The sequence below is a fragment of the Taudactylus pleione genome, unplaced genomic scaffold (assembly GCF_031769625.1).
Source record: "Taudactylus pleione unplaced genomic scaffold, aTauple2 ptg000025l, whole genome shotgun sequence".
Classification (NCBI taxonomy): domain Eukaryota; kingdom Metazoa; phylum Chordata; class Amphibia; order Anura; family Myobatrachidae; genus Taudactylus; species Taudactylus pleione.
The window spans coordinates 10,320,042-10,345,228 of NW_028284427.1; the positions used below are offsets into that span (position 1 = coordinate 10,320,042).

At 39.0% G+C, this 25,187-nt stretch overlaps 1 protein-coding gene across 2 annotated transcripts in view; it reads left to right on the forward strand.

Annotated features, from left to right (window-relative positions):
* Positions 1-25,187, forward strand: part of SLIT3 (slit guidance ligand 3) — a 747,204-nt gene that overhangs the window by 607,451 nt on the left and 114,566 nt on the right. For both annotated transcript variants that reach the window (XM_088451316.1, XM_088451322.1), the window contains 4 exons: positions 11,495-11,645; positions 16,367-16,441; positions 17,911-18,054; positions 21,225-21,368. In XM_088451316.1, the coding sequence (XP_088307442.1) occupies positions 11,495-11,645; positions 16,367-16,441; positions 17,911-18,054; positions 21,225-21,368 (514 nt within the window). The remainder of the gene's footprint in view (positions 1-11,494; positions 11,646-16,366; positions 16,442-17,910; positions 18,055-21,224; positions 21,369-25,187) is intronic.

Consider the following 25,187-nt stretch of genomic DNA (forward strand, 5'->3'; position numbering starts at 1 on the left):
GCATCATAGATGTACGTAAACCATTGGGATTGTGCATATCTCTGAATCATGCCCACTGTCCTTATCCTAGTTCTCATCCTACTGATAAAGCTTCTCTTACCTATCTCTAGATTTTGCTCTAGTTTTGAAAAAGTTGCTACAGTCTAAGCCAATCGGTCTACTGCATGGCTGACGTCTGACCATCTCCTAACAGCACAACAGTATATTGGCAGTAGTTACTGGGCCTGATATCATTGTGGGTATGGTACAATATCTTAGCCCCCAGAGATCACCAAAGGAAGAATGAGATGTCTACAATACCAACTACTGACCACACCGGCTGTAGCAGCTTATCTGAGATTTATTTTCAGGAGATCTTCTCAACAACCCTGTCCTTGGTGCGATGCTATCCTCAGCACTACTCTGTAATTCCCTGCAGCCTGCACACATTTTTAATGGTTTTCTATTTGTGAGAAGATGATTATGTGGGAGGTAGGGAGCTGAGCAGATCAATCTCTCTGCCCTCCGCGTGCCACATTGTGTGTGTATTGCTCAAGATCCATCACTGACATTTACTGCATGGCTCATTCACATGTTGTATCTACTGTAGGTTAAATATTCAATGTCTTAGTTATGATGCATTTCTTCACTTTATATACTTTAAAATAAAATAAAAATGTATTATTTTAAAGTATAAATATTCTAAACCAAATTTCTAATTTAGTGAAAACAGTGGATGTCTGTTAACATTGAATAATATAAAGCTCTCACTGCTGGTCAGAATAGATAATCCTCTATGAATATTTAATGCCCATTTCAGCAGTAAATGTAGTTTTATATGTTGGGCAACTGGATGCATTTTAAATGACACATGAACGTTATTAAAATTTTGCAACAAAGTCAGTAATTGTACCTTTCAATATCACCTTCCCCATCCCTCATTAAGATTGATTCTCCATGATGGAGGAAATATATTTCAACATATATTCTTTAATTGCGGTCCTTGCATCCTATGAACTGTTTAATTCTCTGTTGTAAAACACAGATAAAATATTGCACAGGCTGATGGACGTACACATTGAACTAGTCCTGTAAGCAGATGGCTGGATTTCACATTAGTTTCCCTGATGGGAATAAGTTAATAGACCAGCCACCTGTCTAAGTGATTTCAAGGCTCATGTTCTGATAGTAAATTTTAGCTTCATGTTGGCAGTTGATTTTAGCTGTCTTATAGAGTAATGGCTGACTTTTAGTGCTTGATAAAAATATGTTGTAGATCATACTTCCATGCCCGTGGGATCTTTTTTTTTTCTTTCTAATTAATAATAATTTACAGTAGTCTTTCCTAGGATTTTGACAGCTACTAAAGGACAGAAGACAGTATTATACTGTAGCAGTCATGCCTACTACTCTACTCCTTGACAACCTCCTTGTCAAGGAGGTTGTCATTGCTGTATACACTTGTGAAAGATTACAGTACATGTAGGCATGAGCGCATCTGTAATGGGTGCACATGGGCGCCTGGGTCCAGGAAGGCCGGCACCATTTCACAGTACTCTCCTTCTCTGTCTGCACATCAGAAATCAGTGAGAAAATGGTGTGGCTGCCATAATCCCAGAGATCTGCACATGCACGGTAAATTCTAGCCAAATGCCAGAGTCCACTCGGGAATACGCCAGCGAGAGAGAAGGGGGGTGGGGCGCGGAGACTGCAGATGGACCTCCTCCTCTGTTACACCGCCCCTTCCTTTTGTATATTGTTTTGAATAGATGGCCAGTACATGTAATAAAGTGTGTGAATTCTAAATATTCAAATGCAGATCCTTAAATGATTTTATTTTGGAGAAGATCTTGTACAGGGATCAACAATATCGATGCTCCCTTGCTCCACCACCAACAACCATCTATAAAGATTACCTGAGTCATGCAATAGCAGGATGCTGCTTTTCCTATGAGGGGTGAACCTAACTTTTTATTGGTACAACCCAGGGATTGAGCGGTGCAAACCATCGATGGTTCTCCACAGATGGTTTTGTGCCATCGACGGTGATCACTGATTGAACCATCGATGGGCAGCCCACCGATGGCCATCCTTAAGTGAGACTGTGAGTGACAGTCTCAACACAGCCTGCACACTAATTGAGTGAAGTCATTCAGTCAGTATGAGGTCCGTCTGGACAGCGCCTTCCACCACCATTGGCGAGACCATGCTACACCACTGTATAGGGACTGTCCATACCAAAATAGCAACATTAGGGAGGTTTGAATCTTATGTGTGTGTTGGAGTATCTTATTTTATTAATGTATTTTGCCTTAGCAGGGATGGTGTTATGGGGAAACAAGCCACCTGGGAGTTTTGTGTATTTGATATGTACTGCTCTCTTGAGAAATAGTTATACATTTTACTAATATACTGTAGTTTATGTTGACATTTTGCTTTTTTTTGCATTTTGCTGTTATCTTTATCTTGGATCACTAATTTCTTAAACGAAGTTTTAAACATCATATTATTTTACACCATAACTAGTACGTTAGTTGTCTTTCCCCCTGGGTGCCATACACTTGCTCAGTTCCCCAGAGTCTCAATAATTAATTCTGGTGGATCGTTGCTTGGCCTCCTCTGTAATTATCTCTGAGCGACTGAGAATCTGACTTTAAATAATTTGATAAAGGAAACCCCTTTTGATTACTTTTTATTTTAAACGTGTTAAACAACTATTTTTATATTTAGTTGGCTGCTAAATTGTCAGAAAAAATAGGCTGCAGTTTGGCAAGTCATGTTAGTCTTTTAATAAGCTACAGTAGGTGGGAAATACATATTTTTATAGATAAACCTTATTGTAATGACCCTACCCGAGATAACCAACCTCCATGTGTGAAGATTCTGGCACAGGAGATATAAACACTGATTAAGTAAAATTGATTAGTGGACAGTTTGCTATTGCTCGGACCAACCACTGCTCCAATACTGATGTACACATATGGAATGCTGGCAAAGTTTTGTTCGGATCTCCTTATCTTGCGAGCTCATTACCAGTTCATTGCTATCCTTTGAGATTTGCTCTCTAACAAAGCAATATCCAACATGGCAATATAATAATGTCATATTTACCCATCAGACACAGTGGCCTGAATAATAAATACTGCACATTCCTTTTAGCATTTATCTAATTGCTGCCTGAATAAATCAATATTGAGCTAGACGGAGAGTTTCCTTGAAGATGCTCTCAATGTCTCCTCAGATGTTGTTAAATCCATAGTATCCAAAGGCAGTGAATATGTGAGAAGCATTATGTTATATACAATTATATATATTTAAAATGCTCCTCACATATTCACAGCCTTTTCTCAAATATATTGAAGTTACGTTTTCATTTGTATGACCCTCATTGTGTTGCCAGCAGGGGCAAATGCAGGATTCCTAGAGGGGGATTTCCAAATGCTTGGTTTTAAAGTTAGTGTGACTAGTTCATGAAGAGAGCATAATTAGCACTTTATAAACTATAGTCTGCCTCATATATTATGCAGACATATACAGGGTCAGTGATCACAGTAAGCCCTTAGTTGTAGCAGTAAGGCCAGCCTAAACATGTTTATCTAATATAAATAACATAAGTGGTCAGGAAAAACTTAACTCTTGAACACCCCATAATAAATATACATACATTAGTATAACCAGTAGGAGACAAAACTGAGCTTTCTAAGCACACTTTCTCCCTCCTCATATTAAGAATGCCTGTCTCTTCTTGCTTGCAGCTGCTCTCTAGCCCAGTGTATTTAGGGCTCTATTCATAATTATCACTAATGATAATATCCACTACCGGCATGAAGACTCCTGTCATGCGATCATGAGTGTGGTGGTGACGGGAGGATGGAATGGGGTGATGCTGGCAGTTGCAGGCAGCAAGAAGACAGCAGGGAGGGATCTAAAAAGAACCCTCTGCTGCACAAGCTGCTGTGTAAATGGCAGTTTGTGAGTCTGTACGCCATCTCAGAATGCTTTTTTGGAACTTAATGAATTACATATTTTCTACATCCCCATACTAAAGTGTTATGGAAGTTATTGTGGAACAGTTGTAGCCAGGAGATAACTATGATATCTCCTGTGTTATATGATATATGAGACTGACAATTTATACAAAAGCAGGAAGAAATTACAGATGTGCCCAGCTAGTTTGTTGCTCCATACACCATGTAGCGCGTCATTAATGGTGCGCCACACACTACGCCATCAGTCACGCCACACAGAAAGTTTGAATATGATGATGAATATGGCGAGAGGGCTCAGATCCACACAAATATAGCAGACAGGTAGGAGAATCTACTGCCACATACACGTCACATATTTATCTCTGAACATATGCAAAAGCTTTCATTTTTATTTACACCTACACATCAGTTTTTTTGAAAATTGTAAACTAAAAGAAAATCATAGGTGATATCACCAGGTAGCTAATTGCAATAGAGCCAAGATATTGGAACAATTTTAGTTTCTCCAATGTATGACACACAGCAATCTGGATTGGACTACAGTTGCCAAATGGTTGTTAAATCCTACAGAGGCTGGTTTACTATTGTCATCTTTTTATTAAACTAACGGAACCGAGTAGAACCGAGCCTGCACATCCCTAGTTCCAACATATTCAAACTTTATTCATGGTACCTTTTCCCCAGACAGCCACAACAGCAGCAGCTTACTTACCTACTATATTTGAAGTGGGATCCCTCATGCTAATTCTAATATATATGAGGAATAGATCCACAGGGCGCTGGCAACATATACAGATTGCAGTGTCACCTCATGCTGGAGATAAGCTCCGTTTATAGTGGGATTCTACTAATAGGAGAGCCAATTTAGTACTAATATCCAGCAAGATGATTGTGATACTCTATTATTGAGCCCTCTTTCAACCAATATAATACCAATTATATGGGGTTTTGATGATTTATCAGATTATATGTCTGTATCCATAGTGAGGAGATATACAAATAACCATATACATGTATCAAGTAAGCACTAAGCATAATAGGATATCAAAGTAGTATGTGAGTAATTAATCTCCCATAATAGTGAGGTCTTTAGATTGTCCGGATATAAGGACAATTGCGTGAATACACTCATAATTGATACATGACTGCATTTAGATATCAAGGTAGTATGTAATTAATAAATCTCCTATAACAGAAAGGCTCTTCAGATTGTCCAGATATAAGGACAAATGTGAAAACTCATAATCAATACATGTTTGTATATTAATTACAGTATACGATCTCACAATCCCACAACTAGAATAATTACTATAGGGGAGTGGTTTTCCAGGATAATAAAGCCACTTAACTCAGTTGCTATTATCTTTAATTTAAGCAAGTGATACAGTGATTGAGAGTTTCACCCATATTTGGACTTAAGAACAAAAATACGGTCACACAGCAAGGGTTCTCCTTTTTATTATCACTAATTTCAATCATTTTCATATTATTATTTTTCTCTATTTTTAACATCTATTTCGCTGGTCATGTCCCATGTGGGGACATTTTAGTGCATATCTAATAAAGATTGATTTTTATTTTCCATTATATTTGTTGTGCGCCATACCATAGACATTCTTTTATTTTCCCCTCCTTTGTGAGGTTTGGATGGTATACATTCATCTGTCTTTTGGCAGCACCCCTTATTTACTTAACTATTGAAGGGTTTCTCTGGAATAGTATTGAGTGCAGATGTTTTTGTTCCTTTGTTTTCTCTTAGAAAGTTTCAAAGGTGAGTAACCCTCAGATTGCGCAAGAGATACAATTCTGCAGCTCCCAACCACACAGAAGATGAAGTAATACCAACTTCAAAAGGGTACAACAAAACAGAAAAGTGTGTCTTGGATAGCGCTAATTGCATGTAATGCCTTAAATTAGGAAGGGAAATATGCATAAAATACCCATCCAATAAAATGATATCATTTATTCAGACAAAAATAGATTAAAAACAAGAACATTCATAACATAGATATAAAGAAGGAATCGGGATCCAAGATGTTAAAATCTCACCAAGTGGAGATGCTGCGGTGGGTTAATGCTAAAAATTAGCAAAGGGTCCCGGGCCAAAGTTAGCTCGGTACCACCGCAGAAAACTTTATAGTAGTCCAAATGGCAACAGGATCCCAAAAGACGTTCCTCCTGATTCACAAACTTGCACCTCCTGCAACGCGTTTCGGACCTCTCAGGATCCTTCCTCAGGCAAAGGTAGTTTGTGATTAAAAGACAGATCCTATTTATCCCCTGCAATAATTTCTTATTGGTCCTCCAATTCCCGCTTTTTTCGCGGCAAACATCACGATGACGTCACTTCCGGTCTTAACAGGAAGCTGCTTGCGTTCCATCTATTACAACTTCCTGGAAAAACGGAAGTTATATGCGTTCCACAGTGCAATATTTATTTTTATTTTTTTTCTTTCTCTCTGTTGCTGCACCAAAGAAATGCTAGGGGGTGAATACCAGGCTCCAATCGCGGCCATCTTTGTGGAGTTTTTCAGCGGACTTGAAGTATCCATGTAAGTGTGTTCCACTGATTACAAAGCTATGCCGTACTTAGTATTCCGGCAGGGTCCATCCCTCCCTCAGTGGAACACAATTATACACCGCTCCCAGTAGTAGAGGAATCATAAATAGATAAAAGAGAATTATAATAATTAATATAATGAGAAAATGTTAAAAAACATTAAAAAACATTGAAATATATAAAATTAATCTAAAAACCATTTCAATTCAAAATCAAGGTTTAAGCCTTTAGGCGTAAGTGTATCCAAATTAAAAATCCACCTCATTTCGCTGGTGGCCAAACGTTTTTCCATATCCTTTGACCGCCAATGTGGTTTAATTGGATACCCAAAATTTTTTTTATATGATTTTCATTTTTATTATGAATTTTTAAGAAATGGTCCGAGAAGGAATGTGTATTCAAACCCTTCCGAATATTATAGATGTGTTCGGACATTCTTAATTTAAAATTCCTGGTGGTCCTACCAACATAAAACAAACCGCATGTGCATTCTAAAAGATATACAACATATCTTGAATGGCATGTGATGAAATCCTTTATTTTATATGTGGTGCCATTTACTGTAAACTCAGTAATCTTTTTATTATTCATATTAGTTGATGCGGTAGTTCTACACATCAAGCAGCTACCACATCTATGAAAGCCTTTACTCCTTTCGCTGGATTGGTTTGTTTCGGGCAAGACACTCCTAACTAATTTATCCTTAAGGGATGAAGCTCTTCTATATATATAAACTGGTTTTATGGGTAGTACTTCACCTAAAACAGGATCATTTTTAAGTACATCCCAATATTTCCCAATAATTTTCTCAATTTGTTTATGGTGGGCACCATATTGTGTGATAAAAGCCCACTCTAAATTGTTTTGATTTATCTTTTAGGAGGTCTTCCCTCTTAACCTCTCCTATTTGTTGCTTAGCATTCATCAACAAGGAGTCAGAATAACCTTTTACTTTAAATCGTTCAGTCATTTCTTCAATTTGTAGATTTAAAGTGCTTTCATTTGTGCAGTTTCTCTTTAGTCTTTTAAACTGTCCCAATGGTATATTTTCAAGCCATCTATTTTGATGTTCGCTATTGGCTTCAATGTAGGAATTAGAATCAGTCACTTTTTTATGGGTTTTTGTACAAATCATTCCATCATCAATATAAATGACCAAATCTAAAAAAACCAATTCGGTTTTACTAATATTAAAAGTCAAATTGATATTAAAACTATTTGTATTTAAAATCTCACAGAAGTTATTAAGATGGGTAATTTCCCCTCTCCAAATAAAAAGTACATCGTCAATAAAACACCACCAGGACACCAGGTTTGCCCCTCCTCCTTTTATTGGGTCTATATTTAAAGTTTCCCAATATGCCATAAAGAGGTTAGCATAACTAGGGGCAAACCTGGTGCCCATCGCGGTGCCCAATATTTGTAAATAAAATGTACCATTGAAATAAAAATAATTGTTTTTTAGAATAAAAGAGATAGCTTCTAGGATGAACACTTTTAGATCCTCACTATAAGTACTTTGATCCATAAAATATTTAACAGCCTGTAGTCCTTTTTCTTCTTCAATTATGGTGTATAATGTACTCACATCAGCAGAAATTAAAAAACAATCCTTATTCCATTCAATTTGATTAATTTTTCTTAAAATGTCACCAGTATCTTTTAAATATGCGTTGGTCAATAAAACTAATGGTTGTAAATAAAAATCAACCAATGCTGACAAATTCGAAGTAAGACTGTACCCGATATTATCGGTCGACCTGGTGGTTTGGTCACATGTTTATGGATTTTTGGCAAAATATAAATAGTTGCGATACTAGGATTTTCTATATTAATGAAATCCATTTCATTTTTACTCAAAACCCCCTTTTCAAAGGCTTTTTTTGTAAATAACAACAATGATTTAGAAAAATTCTGGGTGGGATCACCCTTTAATTTTTTATATGTAGATTGATCATTTAATTGTCTATTTATTTCATTTACATAGTCTTCTTTGTTCATTAATACCACACTTCCGCCTTTATCAGCCGGTTTAATTATTAAATTGTCATCTTTCCTCAAAGTATCTATTGCTAAAAATTCTTTTTTGGTTAGATTTAGCTTTTTACAGGATCTAACATCTTTTAAGTCTTTGCTCACCAATGAAGTAAAACACTCTAAGTTTCCACTTTTAACATGTTTTGGGTAAAACTTCGATGTCGGCTTGAAAGGGGTTTTTGAAGCACAAATGTTATCACCACTAACCTTGTCAGTGTTTTGCATAAGGAAAATTTTTTTTATACTGAGTTTTCTAATATATTTTTCCAAATCAATGATAAGTTCAAAATCATTAACTTTTGCTGTAGGGGCAAATTTTAATCCTTTTTTTAGGACTTTCATTTCAGTTGCATTTAGATCATGATTACTTAAATTAAAAACCTTCCCCTCTTCAGGTATAGTACTTATAACCTGATCTTTTATTTTTTTAGGTGTTAATTTTTTTACCCCTCCTCTTTTACCTCTACTAGTTTTTTTTCCCTCTTTATTATTTATTCTCTTCTTGGTATCCAAGTATCCCACTCTAAAAAAGAAGATGATCTGCCATCAGTTTGGTCTCCTTTTAAAGGATCATACCTATTACGAACTGGGACCCTGTAGTCCATCTCATTATTTGATCTCCACTGATGGAAATTTCTTTTATTTCTCATTAAAAAATCTCTATTATTTCTTTTTTGTCCTTCCCATCTATGGTTATTCAATTTTTTCCATCTATATGGATCCTCAGATATCCTATTATTTGGTTTTGGAAAAGTGGGGTTCTATTATGGGGATTTAATTGAAATTCTTTCCTCTTTCCTCCCTTTAGCACCTGTTTGGGAGTTGTAAGTGTGTTTGCTCTCTCATCTATTTGAATTTCTAAATCCCGTTTGGTGGTATCCCTAAGGAATTTTTTCTTTTTTTTAATTTTTAATTCTCTAGTATTTTTTTCCAATTTCTCTATAATTTTGTTTTCCCTCTCCTTTATATATTCTGAATCATGGAAAGGTTCTAGAAGAATTTTTAATGAATCTATTTCTTTATTGACCTCTATTTGGTCTAAATGTCTCTCCCTTATTATCAAATCAATTAAGGATTGTGAACATTTAGTCAAAATGAAGTTCCATTCCTTGGTAAAACCTTCTTTGTTTTTACCAAAAGACGGTTCCTTATTAATTAATAACCCCTTAGGTATAATCTGTTTGCTCTGGTAATGTTCCAGAGTCATGATTTCCCACCAAAGACGGTTTTCTTTAAGCATACAGATCTCTAACTTATTCATAATGGATGTCAAATCTTCATCAGTAACATTAGGGTCAAAATTATCATCTAAAGTAAAAACATCTTTTACATGTTGTAATCTGGTTTCACGATAGGCAAACATTTTCTTGCAGCACTGAAGGTACTCTGGTATTAACAAAAATGCAAATAGAAAGTTTCAAAGGTGAGTAACCCTCAGATTGCGCAAGAGATACAATTCTGCAGCTCCCAACCACACAGAAGATGAAGTAATACCAACTTCAAAAGGGTACAACAAAACAGAAAAGTGTGTCTTGGATAGCGCTAATTGCATGTAATGCCTTAATTTAGGAAGGGAAATATGCATAAAATACCCATCCAATAAAATGATATCATTTGTTTTCTCTTATCATTCAAACATCGCAACTATTTATCGGATTTTTTTGCTCCTGTTTATCGCATGCTGCAGATGGTGTAGAAATAGCTTTTTCATAAGAAGAAGGTAGGAGAGGGAATCTGAGAGCCCACCCATGTACGAGAAGACCTCCCATGTAGTGCAGCTCCTCTCTTTCCTTACTTGTTACTAGTGAGCAGGATTCAATTGAATCTTTAAGTATTATGAATTATTCTATACGTGTAAGTAAATGGATCCAGAATATTTGATATATTTAAATTGATTAATTGTAATCCTATCTTACTGGTAATGGGTAATGGAAATATGTTATGGTGTGTAGTAATAGTAGACACATGGCATATTGTATAACTACAAGTTTTTTGTTTGAAGTAAGGGAATGTTATAATTTGTTCAACTAGGGCCATATTTATCAATTATTGGGTTCTCCACCAGATAATTCCATATTGCTGCTTATTGTGACAATGTGTTTGCTCTTTGCTTGATTGCGCGTGCTCTCTTTTTTACTGGCGCCTGCGTGCTATAAGAAATTACAGGGTATAAATGCGATATGAAAAGGAAATAGAGATCGCACCTCAAAAATGATTACGCATGGTATAGCAGTTTTCACAAAGCTACTTTCGTATCTTTATTTTTGATACATTCCTGCAAAAAATGTTTTTAACGCAATGTGAAATTATGGCCAGTGGTGTGGGGAACATTGCATTCTTTATTTGAAAAATGATACATGGACCCCTGACACCACTTATCTCACATGAAGTTCTGCTGTGTGTTAATGGATCTGTGCTTGTTGTTATTTGATCTCTCTGTTTTACATACCAACTGTTTTAAAGTTTAGAGGAACAGTTAAAAGCTACTAATCTTGTATTATATGGCAAGCAATGTTCATATTAGTACAGGGCAATAATACAGAAATAGCGATTACATATAGTAATACCTAAATGATAAATAAACCTAAAACCAATTATTATTATATTTCAAATTTACAGCATTACAAATTGTGAAGTATTGCATAGAAGTGATCATATTATTAGGGTGCTTAGTACCTCTTGCACTTGATCATAAAGGTTGTATTTTGGTCCTTTGGTGCAGGTAATATAAGAAGGCTGGGATATAACATCTCTGAAAGCTGCCTTTCACAATGTTCCTCCTACTTTCTGTAGTATAATTAATGTTACTCTTCACATTTAATTCTTTTTAAACTGAGCATACAGATTGCCTGCTGGTTACCTGCTGATGTTTGGCTGTCTTCAAGGTGCATTCTAACCGCTTGATTTGACAAATGAATCTTTCACACAGGCTCTGAAGATTACAGAAGCAAGTTCAGTGGAGATTGTTTCATGGACCTTGTTTGTCCGGAAAAATGCCGTTGCGAGGGAACAATTGTTGACTGTTCTAATCAAAAACTCTCCCGTATACCCAGCTATCTTCCAGAGTACACAACAGATTTGTAAGTTGTAAGACTGAGCACTGAATAAAATGTCTCTACTTTTGTAAATTAAGCCATCTTTATTCATTTTACAAAACAATCAGCCAGTAAACAGAACAAACAAAAAAACTGTAAAGGTGGGTACTCACCAGGTAGATCTTTCTGCCAATCAGGTAAGCTATACGCACTAACCGATGGGCTGCTTGACATGTCGGCGCTGACATCACAACTGGCTGGGCAATTGAATTTGCCCGTCCAGCTGATCTGTCAATCACTGCCTGTCCCTGCAGCATGTGTATGGGCAGTTGGCTGGCCGCCTGTACACACAGCAATATGCACTGATATATCTGCAGATATATCGGCCATCTGCGGTGCTGCAGAGCAGATGCAAAATATAGTTCACATACATATCGGGGGGTACACACCTGCTTTCCTACTATCGATATATCAGTCATTCGATTGTACGGCCAATATATCACCCAGTGTGTGCCATGCTTTAGTAACGGAAGTCAATGTATCAGGATACCCAAACATATGCAACAATGCAAAAGAGGAAGGTGAAACGAACACATGCAAAAGTTCTACAAGTTCATAATGGTCAGAGGTGCAGAAAGGAAAATGTCTATCACACATTAAACAATAGCCGTAAAACAGTCAGGTACAAGAGGAGTGCAGAGCAAGGCATCCATGAGGAACCATAAGGAGTTGACTATGGATTGACATCATCCCGGCACAGGCCACATCTAGAATGGCACCAGCGATCTCCCAGATTATGATCTTAATGATCTGCATTCTACTAGCGTATAGATACCATTCATGTGTCGTTTTATAGAGCAGTCCATTAATGGAGACAATGGACTAAATGTAATAGCTTACAAACTTCCGACGCTGCGAAGATTTATGCGGGTTTCTCCGTATTTTTGGTTAGCCTATACCAGCTTGATTTAGCCTTTAAAATGATTGTCACTTTAAAAATTATGGAGAGACTCGCATAAATCCCTGAATCATCTGAAGACCACAAGCCAGGACTGGCTCCAGCAGGAGCCGCGCCATGTGCAGCGTGGGACCCAGACACCCCAAATTGCCACGCGCAACTAAAAAGGGGGCATGGCCTAATTACCATAGGCCACGCACCTAAATTACACTATTTGGGGGCATGCCCGTATGGCACGCCTCCCATTTAATGGCAGGCTGGGAACGAGTCCAGCACTATGTCAGTAGCTGGAATGCCCACAGCTCTCTCCCTGCATCCATTTTTATTCCCAGAGGCCCGCACCGCCGCACAGCTGTGGCGGTGGAGGTGCCCAACATCCCGACCGCCCGTGGGACACTTCGTCCCGCGGGTGGAACAGCGGGGCAGTGCCCGAAAAAACGGACTGTCCCGCTGAAATCAGAAATGGCTGGGAGGGGTGCGTCCTCTATGGGGTGACGCCCCTGTTCGACCGCACTCGAGCCGGCCCTGTCACAAGCTATTATATTTATATAGAATTTAAAACAAAGAATTTGACGGCAGATAAGAACCACTTGGCCCACCTAGTCTGCCCTTTTTTTAACCTTTTGGTAACCTCAACACCAGTAGAAAAATAGAATTTGACGGCAGATAACAAATTTAGCGTGGGGGGAGTCAGGCGCTAACCATTCTCTAACAATTATGTCTCTACTTTAAAAAACAAAACAAAAACTAAGAAACAAAGGCTGGTAATAGTCGCATATTAATACAGGGAGGAAATATAGCCTCTGGATTAATGTATTACCTATGACTGCTTCTCCTTCCTTTTTCTGTGTTACAGTATGTTTCTTGTTCCTGTATTATTTTTTTTTTTTTGAGTCAGGTAATTTTAATAGAATTTTCAACAAGTCATTTTACAAAAAAAAAAAAGACAATACATCCCCGTAAACAACTAATATAACCTTGTACCTCTATTTGCTTGTGTTACAGACAAATCATACTGTTATACTGTAGTTAGAGATGTGTGTGATCCCCCGTGTTTTAATTTTGGCTCTAAGACCATCTTCATGTTTTGCTTTTGGCAAAACCGCCCTCACCCTCGTGGGTTATGGTACTTTGTATTTTTTTGGTGCCTACATAGTATTTATAACATTAACATTCAGTTACAGTAATTTACAATGGATAATGCATGCCATAGTAGTAACCAGGTCTTTATAATTAAATTATACACATACCATATATTCAGTAGAACTATTACATTATAAACATAATGTATATACAGCAGAACTATTAAATTAAAAACGTAACATATATTCCGTTAACTATTAAATTGTAAGCATAACATACATAAATTAGAATTATTCAGAACTGTTATTAAAACTAGATATACAACACACAGACACAGACACACACATATAATTATAAACCTATATACAGTAGAACTATACATAACATGTAACAGCATAGGGTGCAGGATGGGTTGCATCAATGTCTCTTCCACACCATAGAGAGTCTTCTTGTGTATGATGGTGGTCAGATATGGGAACACATGCTGGCAACATATCCCTTCAGGGAGGCAAAGAGGTACCTGATAGCCAGGACTATAGAGGACTTTGCTATGCATCCAGGTTCCAAATAGTCCTTAAATTCCAGCTTCTCATGTACTGTAGACACCAGAAGGCTGGCCATGCTAGACAGGTGACAACAGAAGTAACCAGCTATGAGTGCAGCAGACATCACACTGCATCAGTCTTTACTGGGTTTGTATCCATGGAAGGATATGGCCTTTTGTATCTACATTTTCACACAGCCAATAGAATCATCAGTCTTCACCCAGCATAGACCTGACTTTATGGGGTCAATCTGATTACCTGCGTACAAACGCTGGCTACTTCACCCAAACTCGTGGCCCCCATGGCCCCGTACAGTGCCAGACTTGCACATTTTTGTACACAACCCTAAAATCCGCTAGTCTGGCGATAACGTAAGTGCGGCATACAACCGTTCTCGTGCTGCGATGGGACTCACGGGTAATTGGATTGATCCCTATGAATCAGGCAAGAGAAATCAAGGAAGAGCTGCCCAGTATCCCCGCACATCCCTTTCCAGGCTAGGCTTACTATACAGAGGTTGTTACATGGGCTTCCGCCAATGAACAAATCACGGTGGGGTCTATTCATGGATCTTTCTGTCAGTGATAAACTGCACTATGCCCACGTATTCTTTCCATGCAGGATATTATTCCAACTGTCATGGCATCTTCACATGCCTCTGTGTGGCCACGTATTACTCTACATTAATGCACAGTCATTTCACTAACAAAATAAGGATAAAGATGGTACTGAATCTGTGTATAGTAACTCTGCATGATCTGATATCATCTCCCACCACCACATATATTACAGGACCTGGCTCTTACTACTGATGCTGCTTAGCCTCTTCTTGTTGGAAAAAATGTAATCTCTCACAAACCCCTATGTGTCCTCACTATCAGAGCAGCAGGTTGCTGATTTACAAAACAAGAAAGTAACATATCTGGCATTCAGGCAGGGACAAAGCATTGGTAGGATTGGTGGTAAAGCATTGGTGGATCGTATTCTAGGACTTGGTTGTAGGTAGGTGGTGGTGGGTGGGCCAGTCTTTCCATCTCTATAGCAATCTATGGACCCCCTTCTGTTCAAACATGAGGCAATTCCAAGCTTGTAAATCAAGCTTTTTGTGGTGATATTTAGGGTTGCTGCACAGTCACACAGCAATAGCACCCTATACTTTATCTACTTTCTATCACAGATTTCATATCTACATCTCACCCAATAATACCCTGCAAATGTAACCACTTGCAATTTACAAGAATAAATACCTTTGTTTTGGGGCGGTGGTGAGGGTTTGCGTGCACAGTAAAATAGCAGCACCCTGATTATTTTTTGACCCTTTAATGCACACAAAAAAATTGAATGAGGTCTAGTATCCCCTTAGCTAGAGCAACGTTTTGAAGGGGCCCCTCCCCATATTTATAGAGGAATACTCTGAGTTGTGGTCGATAATGTTATGCTCCATAGTAGTGCCCTAGTTCACATTGTGCCACACAGTGCCCCCAGTTCATTTTATGCCACATTGTAGAGCCTCCAGTTCACATTATGCTACAAATGCTTTAATTTCACAATAGCCACATAGTGTCCCTAGTTCATATTATGCAGCAGTGCACCCAATCCAAATTGGCAGGCTCCTGTTTACTGAGCTCTTGGTTGATACCCTAGTTTTGCAGATGACAGTAACCCAATACATCGTCCCATTTTCTGTGAGCTGATGAACCAGCCTTGGTCTCCCTCAAAAAAACACCCACACCTAGAGGGTGGGAGGAGCATCACTGTCTCTCCCAGCAGCGTTTGGTTGTGTGAGCTGTTCAAAGGACAAGGGAGGGGGTCTTTGCTCAAAAACATTGATACCCCCTGTACCCACTGTAATTATGCCCCTGCCAAACTATATAATTTATAGATGTATAATTAATAATAAAAATAAATAATTTTGGTGATGTTAGTTCTCCTTTAATTTGACTTCTAAATTTATTTAGATGTAAAGAAAATACATCTTTCCTACTACAATTTCCAGATGTGCCTGTTTTAGGAAATATTACATTAGTAATTTTTTTTATTTTAGCAATCACACTTTTTCCTAGATCGGGTCACAGCTTGCTGATAAAGGCAAGCTATGGAAATAAGGAAAAGAATTAGGAGTGAATGTACATATTGAAGAATGCATGTAAGTTTATAAGTTCTCTGTTTCTATTTATTAGGCGTTTGAATGACAATGAAATTTCAGTCCTGGAAGCTACAGGAATATTCAAGAAGTTGCCAAACCTGCGGAAAATGTAAGCAGAGCTGTGTTAGCTAATTTACTGGTTTTCTACTTACTTCCAGATGCTAAGATAGGACATGCCTTACAGTGGGTTTTAGCATCACTTTTCTCTGTTCTCATGCCTGATATGCATTGCTAGATTTTTAGTCATTTTTTTTGTAATATAGATTTCACTTTTTTTGGTTGTGTGGTATATTTCCAGAGCAGGGAGATTACAATTATAAAATGATGCATACATATTTTTTTTACCTAAGAAATAAGAAAGTAAATGTTAACCTAATCACCTGACCAGAACAATATTTTGTGAGAAACTAGCTGAAGTACCCGGTGTTGCCCGAGTTTAAATCTTCAAGTTATTAAGTTTTATCATGTGATGTCATCCAAATCCATCCAGCTCCCTAGTATGTCTTTTCGGATCCAGTGTTACCACTCTGAAGTTTTTTTCCAAAGTCTGTGATGTCAACCAAATCCATCCAGTGGAAGACCTAGAACAGGCTCCCTGAGTCAAAGTACTGCTCAGCGCACGCCGCGGTGTGGTCCGACCAGGCATTAGGCATCTCAGTCCAATTTCCACTTCTCTGTGAAGTTTTCATGTAAAACTATTCAATGGAAGGCCCAGAACAGGCTCCCCGGGTCAAAGTTCTGCCCAGTGTCCCTGGATCAAAGTTCTGCCCAGTGTACACCAACAGGAGGTCCGACCAGGACCTCAACCCTCTAGCATGCCTGTTGGGATCCAATGTTACCACTCTGTGAAGTTTTCATCCATTTCCATCCAGTGGAAGGCTCAGAACAGGCTCCCTGGGTCAGAGTTCTGCCCAGCGTACACCAATGGGATGTCCGACCGGGACCCTACCTCCCTAAAATATTGGCCGGGATCCAACTGGACCACCTCACATTGGTTTCATCCGAATCGGCGAAGGGGTTTCCAAATGCATAACCGGAAAATATAAATAAACAGACAAATAGACCAATGAATTGTATACGGTATATAAGATAATTACTGTGTACATTATATGGATAGGAAAATCTCCCAGAATTAAATTATGGATGGCAATCATGTGGCTCCATCGGTGATTACCATCAGTGGCACTAAACCATCTATAGTGAACCATCGATGGTTTGCATCCCTCAAGGGCCACCACTGCTGGGGGCACGGAGGAAACGTGGACCAATCAGAAAAGGGGGCGGGATTAGCGGCCACCTGGGGGGGGCTAAGCTCCATCCCAAAGAGAAAAAAAAGCATTGGGTCATACTCTGCCATTGATGGCAGAGAACCATTGGATCTCTGCCATTGACAGCAAAACCATCAACCATTGGTAGTTAATCATCGATGTTAGTTAACTATTGATGATTGATGGCCATCCCTAATTTAAATGAGCAAAAATAGACAAACGGCAACAGTACTGCTTTCAGGTTGGAGGTATTGCTGATTGTGTCCCTTTACTTTAAAGAATCTCGTGCTTAATTTTTTTCTTTTTATAGAAATTTGAGCAATAACAAGATCAAAGATGTACGTGAAGGTGCATTTGATGGTGCTGCCGGGGTGCAAGAGCTGATGCTGACAGGGAATCTGCTGGAATCTGTACAGGGGCGGATTTTTAGAGGCCTAGTAGGCCTCAAGACACTGTGAGTAGACAGAACACGTGAATATCTGTGAAAGGAGTGTTGATATGTCAGAGAAGGCTTGTTAGCTTTATGGTAAACATACTGTATGCAATAAATAACAGAAGTGTAATGTTTCCTTGAATACAGATAATATTGAAGGATTGTGGAAAGAAAGGCCAGAGGAACATTCACACAGCATATGGATATACTCAGGAGGCCTTTTGTTTCTAAAATACATTTTTATGCAGTGCAAACACATGTGAGGATTGTTGGCTGAGAGTAGTTGTGATAATGAATGAATTATGAAACAAACATTAACAGATCTAGAAGAGGTGATACATGATGGGCAGCCTCTTGCACTATGCCTGACTGTGTTTCTAAGATATTTTATCAGGGGCTACAGGTGTTGTTTATGGTAGAACTAATTATTTTCTTGGAACTAGCAAAACTGTATACTTTGGGGATATTTCTGGCAACCACGAAAACCTCAATGCACCTATCAAGCAGATAGATAGATATACATTCTATGCTTGATAGCTCTGGCAGATTTATTTTTACTACTTTAAATTTAAAGAGTTACACTTGGCTGTCGTCACTGTTTATTGTCTACACCCCTTACTTCCTATATCCCCCTTTTATCCACTATTATAGTCCCTGCTCCCACTTTATGTTACCTTCAGATGTATTTTCCATTTCTGATTTCAATGTATGTTCTCTTGGTCTTCTTTCATTCTATCTTTTCTTAGTCTTCTCTTATGGTATGTTCTCCTTGTCTTCATTCATTTTATGTTCTCCTGGTCTTCTAGCAGTGTATGTTCTTCTGGTCTTCTCTCATAGTATGTTCTCCTGGTCTTCTCTCATTTTATGTTCTCCTGGTCTTCTCGCATTGTATGGTCTCCTGGCCTTCCCTCATTGTATGATCTCCTGACATTCCCTCATTGTATGTTTTCTTTGCCTTCTTTCACTCTATGTTTTCCTGGTCATCTTTCATAGTATGTTCTCCTGGTCTTCTCTCATTTTATGTTCTCCTGGTTTCTCGCATTGTATGTTCTTCTGGTTTTCTCTCATAGTATGTTCTCCTTGTCTTCTCTCATTTTATGTTCTCGTGGTCTTCTCGCATTGTACAGTCAAGTGCATAAACATTGGGACATTGACAGAATTTTCATATTTTGGCCTCTATTCACCACTATAATGGCTTTGAAATGAAACAAACAAGATGTGCTTTAATTGCAGACTTTCAGATTTAATTTGAGGGTAATTACATCCAAATCAGGTGAACGATGTAGGAATTACAACGGTTTCTATATGTGCCTCCCACTTTTTAAGGGGTCAAAAGTAATGGGACTATCAACTCAAAAGCTATTTCATGGACAGGTGTGGGCTATTCCCTCGTTATTTCATTATCAATTAAGCAGGTAAAAGGTCTGGAGTTGATTTTAGGTGTGACATTTGCATTTGGAATCAGTTGCTGTCGACTCTCAATATGAGATCCAAAGAGCTGTCACTATCAGTGAAGCAAGCCATCATTAGGCTGAAAAATCAAAACAAACCCATCAGAGAGATAGCAAAAACATTAGGTGTGGCCAAATCAACTGTTTGGAACATTCTTAAAAAGAAAAAATGCACCAGAGAGCTCAGCAACACCAAAAGACCCGGTAGACCATGGAAAACAACTGTGGTGGATGACAGAAGAATTATTTCCCTGGTGAAGAAAAACCCCTTCACAACAGTTGGCCAAATCAAGAACACTCTCCAGGAGGTTGGTGTATATGTGTCAAAGTCAACAATCAAGAGAAGACTTCACAAGAGTGAATATAGAGGGTTCACCACAAGATGTAAACCATTGGTGAGCCACAAAAACAGGAAGACCAGATTAGCGTTTGCCAAACAACATCTAAAAAAGCCATTACAGTTCTGGAACAACATCCTATGGACAGATGAGACAAAGATCAACTTGTACCAGAGTAATGGTAAGAGAAGAGTATGGAGAAGGAAAGGAACTGCTCATGATCCAAAACATATCACCTCATCAGTGAAGCATGGTGGTGGTAATGTCATGGCGTGGGCATGTATGGCTGCCAATGGAACTGGTTCCCTTGTATTTTTTGATGATGTGACTGCTGACAAAAGCAGCAGAATGAATTCTGAATTGTTTCGGGCAATATTATATGCTCATATTCAGTCAAATGCTTCAGAACTCATTAGACGGCGCTTCACAGTGCAGATGGACAATGACCCGAAGCATACTGCAAAAGCAACCAAAGAGTTTTTTAAGGCTAAAAAGTGGAATATTATGCAATGGCCAAGTCAATCCCCTGACCTGAATCCGATTGAGCATGCATTTCACTTGATGAAGACAAAACTGAAGGGAAAATGCCCCAAGAACAAGCAGGAACTGAAGACATTTGCAGTAGAGGCCTGGCAGAGCATCACCAGGGATGAAACCCAGCGTCTGGTGATGTCTATGCGTTCCAGACTTCAGGCTGTAATTGCCTGCAAAGGATTTGCAACAAAGTATTAAAAAGTGAAAGTTAGATTTAGGATTGTATAGTTTGTCCCATTACTTTTGGCCCCTTAAAAAGTGGGAGGCACATATAGAAACCGTTGTAATTCCTACACCGTTCACCTGATTTGGATGTAATTACCCTCAAATTAAATCTGAAAGTCTGCAATTAAAGCACATCTTGTTTGTTTCATTTCAAAGCCATTGTGGTGGTGAATAGAGGCCAAAATATGAAAATTCTGTCAATGTCCCAATATTTATGCACCTGACTGTATGTTCTCCTGTTATTCTCTCATTGATTGCTCTCCTGGTCTTCTCTCGTATGTTCTCCTTGTCTTATTTCATAGTATGTTCTCCTGGTCTTCTCTCATAGTATGTTCTCCTGCTCTTTTCTTATGGTATGTTCTCCTGCTCTTCTCTCATAGTATGTTCTCCTGGTCTGCTCCAATTTTCTCTGCTCCTGTTGTGCATCTGTGTGAGTTCTGGGTTTGTCTCACTGTTGTTACACGACAATAAAGTCTGTATGGGAGACTTTAACAATATGAAATCTTGCGGGAGCTCTGCAAAGTAACATCAGAGTAAGTCCTTCATACAGACAATACTTTAATTCAGCTGGGGCTAACACTTGGGTAGCAGTGGTAAAAACATCCCTTTGACATTATGTTATGTGGGTTATTTTGTTTTGTAGGATGCTACGGAGTAACTTGATGACCTGCATCAATAACGACACATTCACTGGGCTGAGTTCAGTGAGACTCCTTTCTCTTTATGATAACCGAATTACGACTATTACACCTGGAGCATTTAACACCTTGGTTTCATTGTCCACAATGTAAGTGTTTGCAGTTACTATTAAATAACAAACTATTTCTCATGGACTGTGGTTAGAGAATAGGGTGTGTTGAAATTAACTACAGTTTGAGTCTCCCATATCCAAAATGCTTGGGGCTAAGAGTGTTGGGATATCGGAATATTCCGTATTTTGGAATATTTGCATACCATATTGAAATGTCTTAGGAATAGGGCCCAAGTCTAAACACAGAATGCATTTATGTATTATATACACCTTATACACACAGCCTGAAGGTAATTTTATACAATATTTTCAATAATGTTGTGGCTCAAACAATGTTTGTGTAGATACATGAAATTAATTTATGTTTCATATTCATATACACCTTATACACACAGCCTATAGGTCATTTTATACTTTCGATTTAATAATTTTGTGCCTTAAACAAAGTTTGTGTACATTGAACCATCAGAAAGTAAAGGTTTCACTATCTCAGTCATGCTAAAAATATCCCGTATTTCGGAATATTCCGTATTTCGGATTATTTGGATATGGGAGACTCAACCTGTACTGCCATTAATTGTAATTTAGATATAATGACCTTAATTAGTGGCTCATCTATATTGGATGTACCAATGCCACCCACCCTAAATCCAGGAATGTGGCAGGAATGAGCCATATTTATGGCACTCCCTGTGGAATTGGTAATGTGGCTTTGAAAAATCAGTGCCGCTGACTGACCTTAGTCCTTTGAAAATATGGCTGCCAGTGCCTGTGCAGAATATAGCAAAGACTCTGACACAATGCCAGACTATGTGGTATCTTCTGCACAGGTGACAGAGCATATGTTTGGGATACAAGGGAAGGGGGTGTGCAAAAGACTGGACCATGGGCCAAGAACTTCTTAAATCACCTATGACCTGAATGTTCATCTGATGGATATGGCTTGTTATATTCTAATCATATCTGCACATATGAATTCCCAGTATGAACATAAACTATTCATCGCTAGCACATTAAAGAACATTTTTTCCTCTTTAATATTTTAATATTGTATGTCTCTAAATGTGGATGATATACTGGACTTGTTTAATTAAATACTCCACTAGATTTTAGATAGGAGCATAGTAATATGTAACCAATAAGAAAAAAAAATAAACATTCCTAATTTTGCTGCTAATCTATCAGGTTTCATGATTTTTTTGTGTCAGAATTCTCTTTCTCAGAGTGACAGTGACGTGGGCACTTTAGGATGAATTTTAGCTGCTGTCTATTCTAGTGTTAGGATCTATAAATTGGCTATCGCTGGCTACATTTTGCAGATGCAATCCTTATGTGAATCTAGTGATTGTAAATGCTGTTATCCACACAGTTTGTTTCCATGACAATTGCTTTCAGACCTATTTACCACAAAATAAGGTTAAGTTAGAGTCAATGTCTCAGTATACGTAGTCTTTTGCTGAAAACACTGCTCAAGGATGGAAAATGTCCCTTACATATTTGAGGGTTTTGTTATTGAAACTGTAAATGTGTACAGTATGATAGATACACTTATAGTATTTTAATTGTGTATGTAATATGTACATGTTCTATTAATATTCCACAGGCAGGTACTTTACTGATAGAGCCAGCTGCTATTCATCAAGCACCATATTTTGAAATGGATACATCCTGCCACTGATCGTATGCATAGTGGCGTTTAGTGGGATGTAGCTAATAAACCGGTGGATGCAATGCCACCGGTCCCAATCCTGACACTACCTGCCTGACACAGGACTTAAGAAAGGCGTTGAAATACAGACGCCTATCTTAATCCCGACGCTGGAAGACCGACCCCCGCCATCCCGATTGTCGTGTGCCGGGTAAGTGTAACACTTAGCCCAGGGATGGGGGGGTTAGGTTTAGAGACCCCCGAGGGGGACTTAGGGTTAGGCACCCCGCCCCCGGGGAAGGTTAGGGTTAGGCTAGGGGAAGGCGGAGTTAGTGTTAGGCACCCCCCTGGGAGGGTTAGGTTTAGGCTGCTGGAAGGGAGGTTGGGTTTAGGCACCCCTGGCGGGAGGCTAAGGTTAGGCACTAGGGGGGAGGTTAGGGTTAGGCACTAGGGGGGAGGGTTAGGGTTAGGCACTAGGGGGGAGGTTAGGGTTAGGCACTAGGGGGGAGGTTAGGGTAAGGCAACCTTAAGGGAGGGTTAGGGTTAGGGAGGAGCGTGTTAGGATACTTACCACAGGGCGTCGGGCTCTCCTACTGTCGGCCTTCCACTGTTGGAAATTGAACTGGCGGCTGGTGAGCTGTCTGTATTTCAATCCCATTCCGCATTTAGTAACACTGTATACATGTACAATTGCATTTAAAGCTGCAAAGAACAGCTCTTTAGGTAAGAACTCTCCTTTGCGGTGTGAAGACATCCAGATTTATGACCCGGAAGTCCTTCTGCACATGTGCGGCCGGGGGACACTGGTAGGGATCCTTTTGGATCCTTGTTGAGGAATGATGCGGTAAGAAGCCAATAGGCATAGATGTAGATAGCATTGCCTATGGGGTGCAAGCTCCAGAAAGTTTTGCTTTCTGGAGTTTGGTACATTGGAGAAATTCGGTCAAACCACTGCAAATTGCAGTTTTCTGAGATTTAAATGCATTTTGGGCTTGATGCATCCCGCTGTCTCTGTTCTGGCTGCATGTGTCTTTCTGTCTGTGTGTCACATCTGTGTGTGTCTGTCAGTATGTACCTGTGTATTTGGGAGGGATGGGGAAAACACAGCCATAATTCCATATGCTTTTTAACACTGTCTATTAAAGTACAGGGTCACATTAAGAGGGGTATTCAATATGAAAGGTTAACTTCCCTGGCGAAGTTAACGTTTCATATCGGAGTTTTTTACTGCGTAAAGGTATGGTGCGCGCTCCCGCTTATCCCCGTATTCAAAATAAAATTAACGAAAACGGGAAACTCCGAAGTTGGATTTGCGTAAAGTTACGAATTTTTCCTTAAAATAATTGTAAGACCCCCCTAAAGTTGTAAAACCATGGGGGAACACTATGGGTACCCCCGTTTTATCCTTTAATTGAAAGTTGGGGATTTAAATAGCCGCAGCAGGTGTTTTTGAAGAAGTGATGCAGAAGAGCACTTAGGTTTTTTTCGTTTTTTTAAGTGGTCCCATCAAATTTGGGGTACATGAAAATGGGTACAGGTTGAGTCTCCCATATCCAAAATGCTCGGGACCAGGGGTATTTTGGATATCGGATTATTCCATATTTTGGAATATTTGCATACTATAATGAAATATCTTGGGTATAGGACCCACAACTAAACACAGAATGCATTTATGTTCTATATACACCTTATACACACAGCCTGCAGCTCATTTTATACAATATTTTTTATAATTTTGGCCCTCATTCAGAGCCGCTCGTTAGCGGCAGTACGCTCGTTCCGAGCGATGTTTGCACATCTGCGCATGCGTACGCTTTTTAGTACGCATGCGCGAACCAGTCAGTACGGCCGAAAATCGTTTGTACGCTATATAGCGAATGCCTGCTATTTTGAGTGACAGAATGAGGCGTATGTGGGTGGTAACAGGGGAAGGTGCTTGAAAATGGGGAGTGGAGATCCGAACGCAGGCGTGCTTAAAGGTCAAAACGGGCGTTTTATGGGTGTGTATATTTAAAACAGCAGCGTCATTGACCACGTCACTGGGTTATTTTATAGCCAGAACTGCTCGCAAATTTGTGGTAGCAAACACCAACCACAAGAATAGCGAGCAGTTCATACGCTGGTCGATGTACTCGATTAATCTAATAAATAGCGGACATGACGTATGGTGCGAGCGGCCAGGGGGCGTTTTTAACAAATAAACGAGC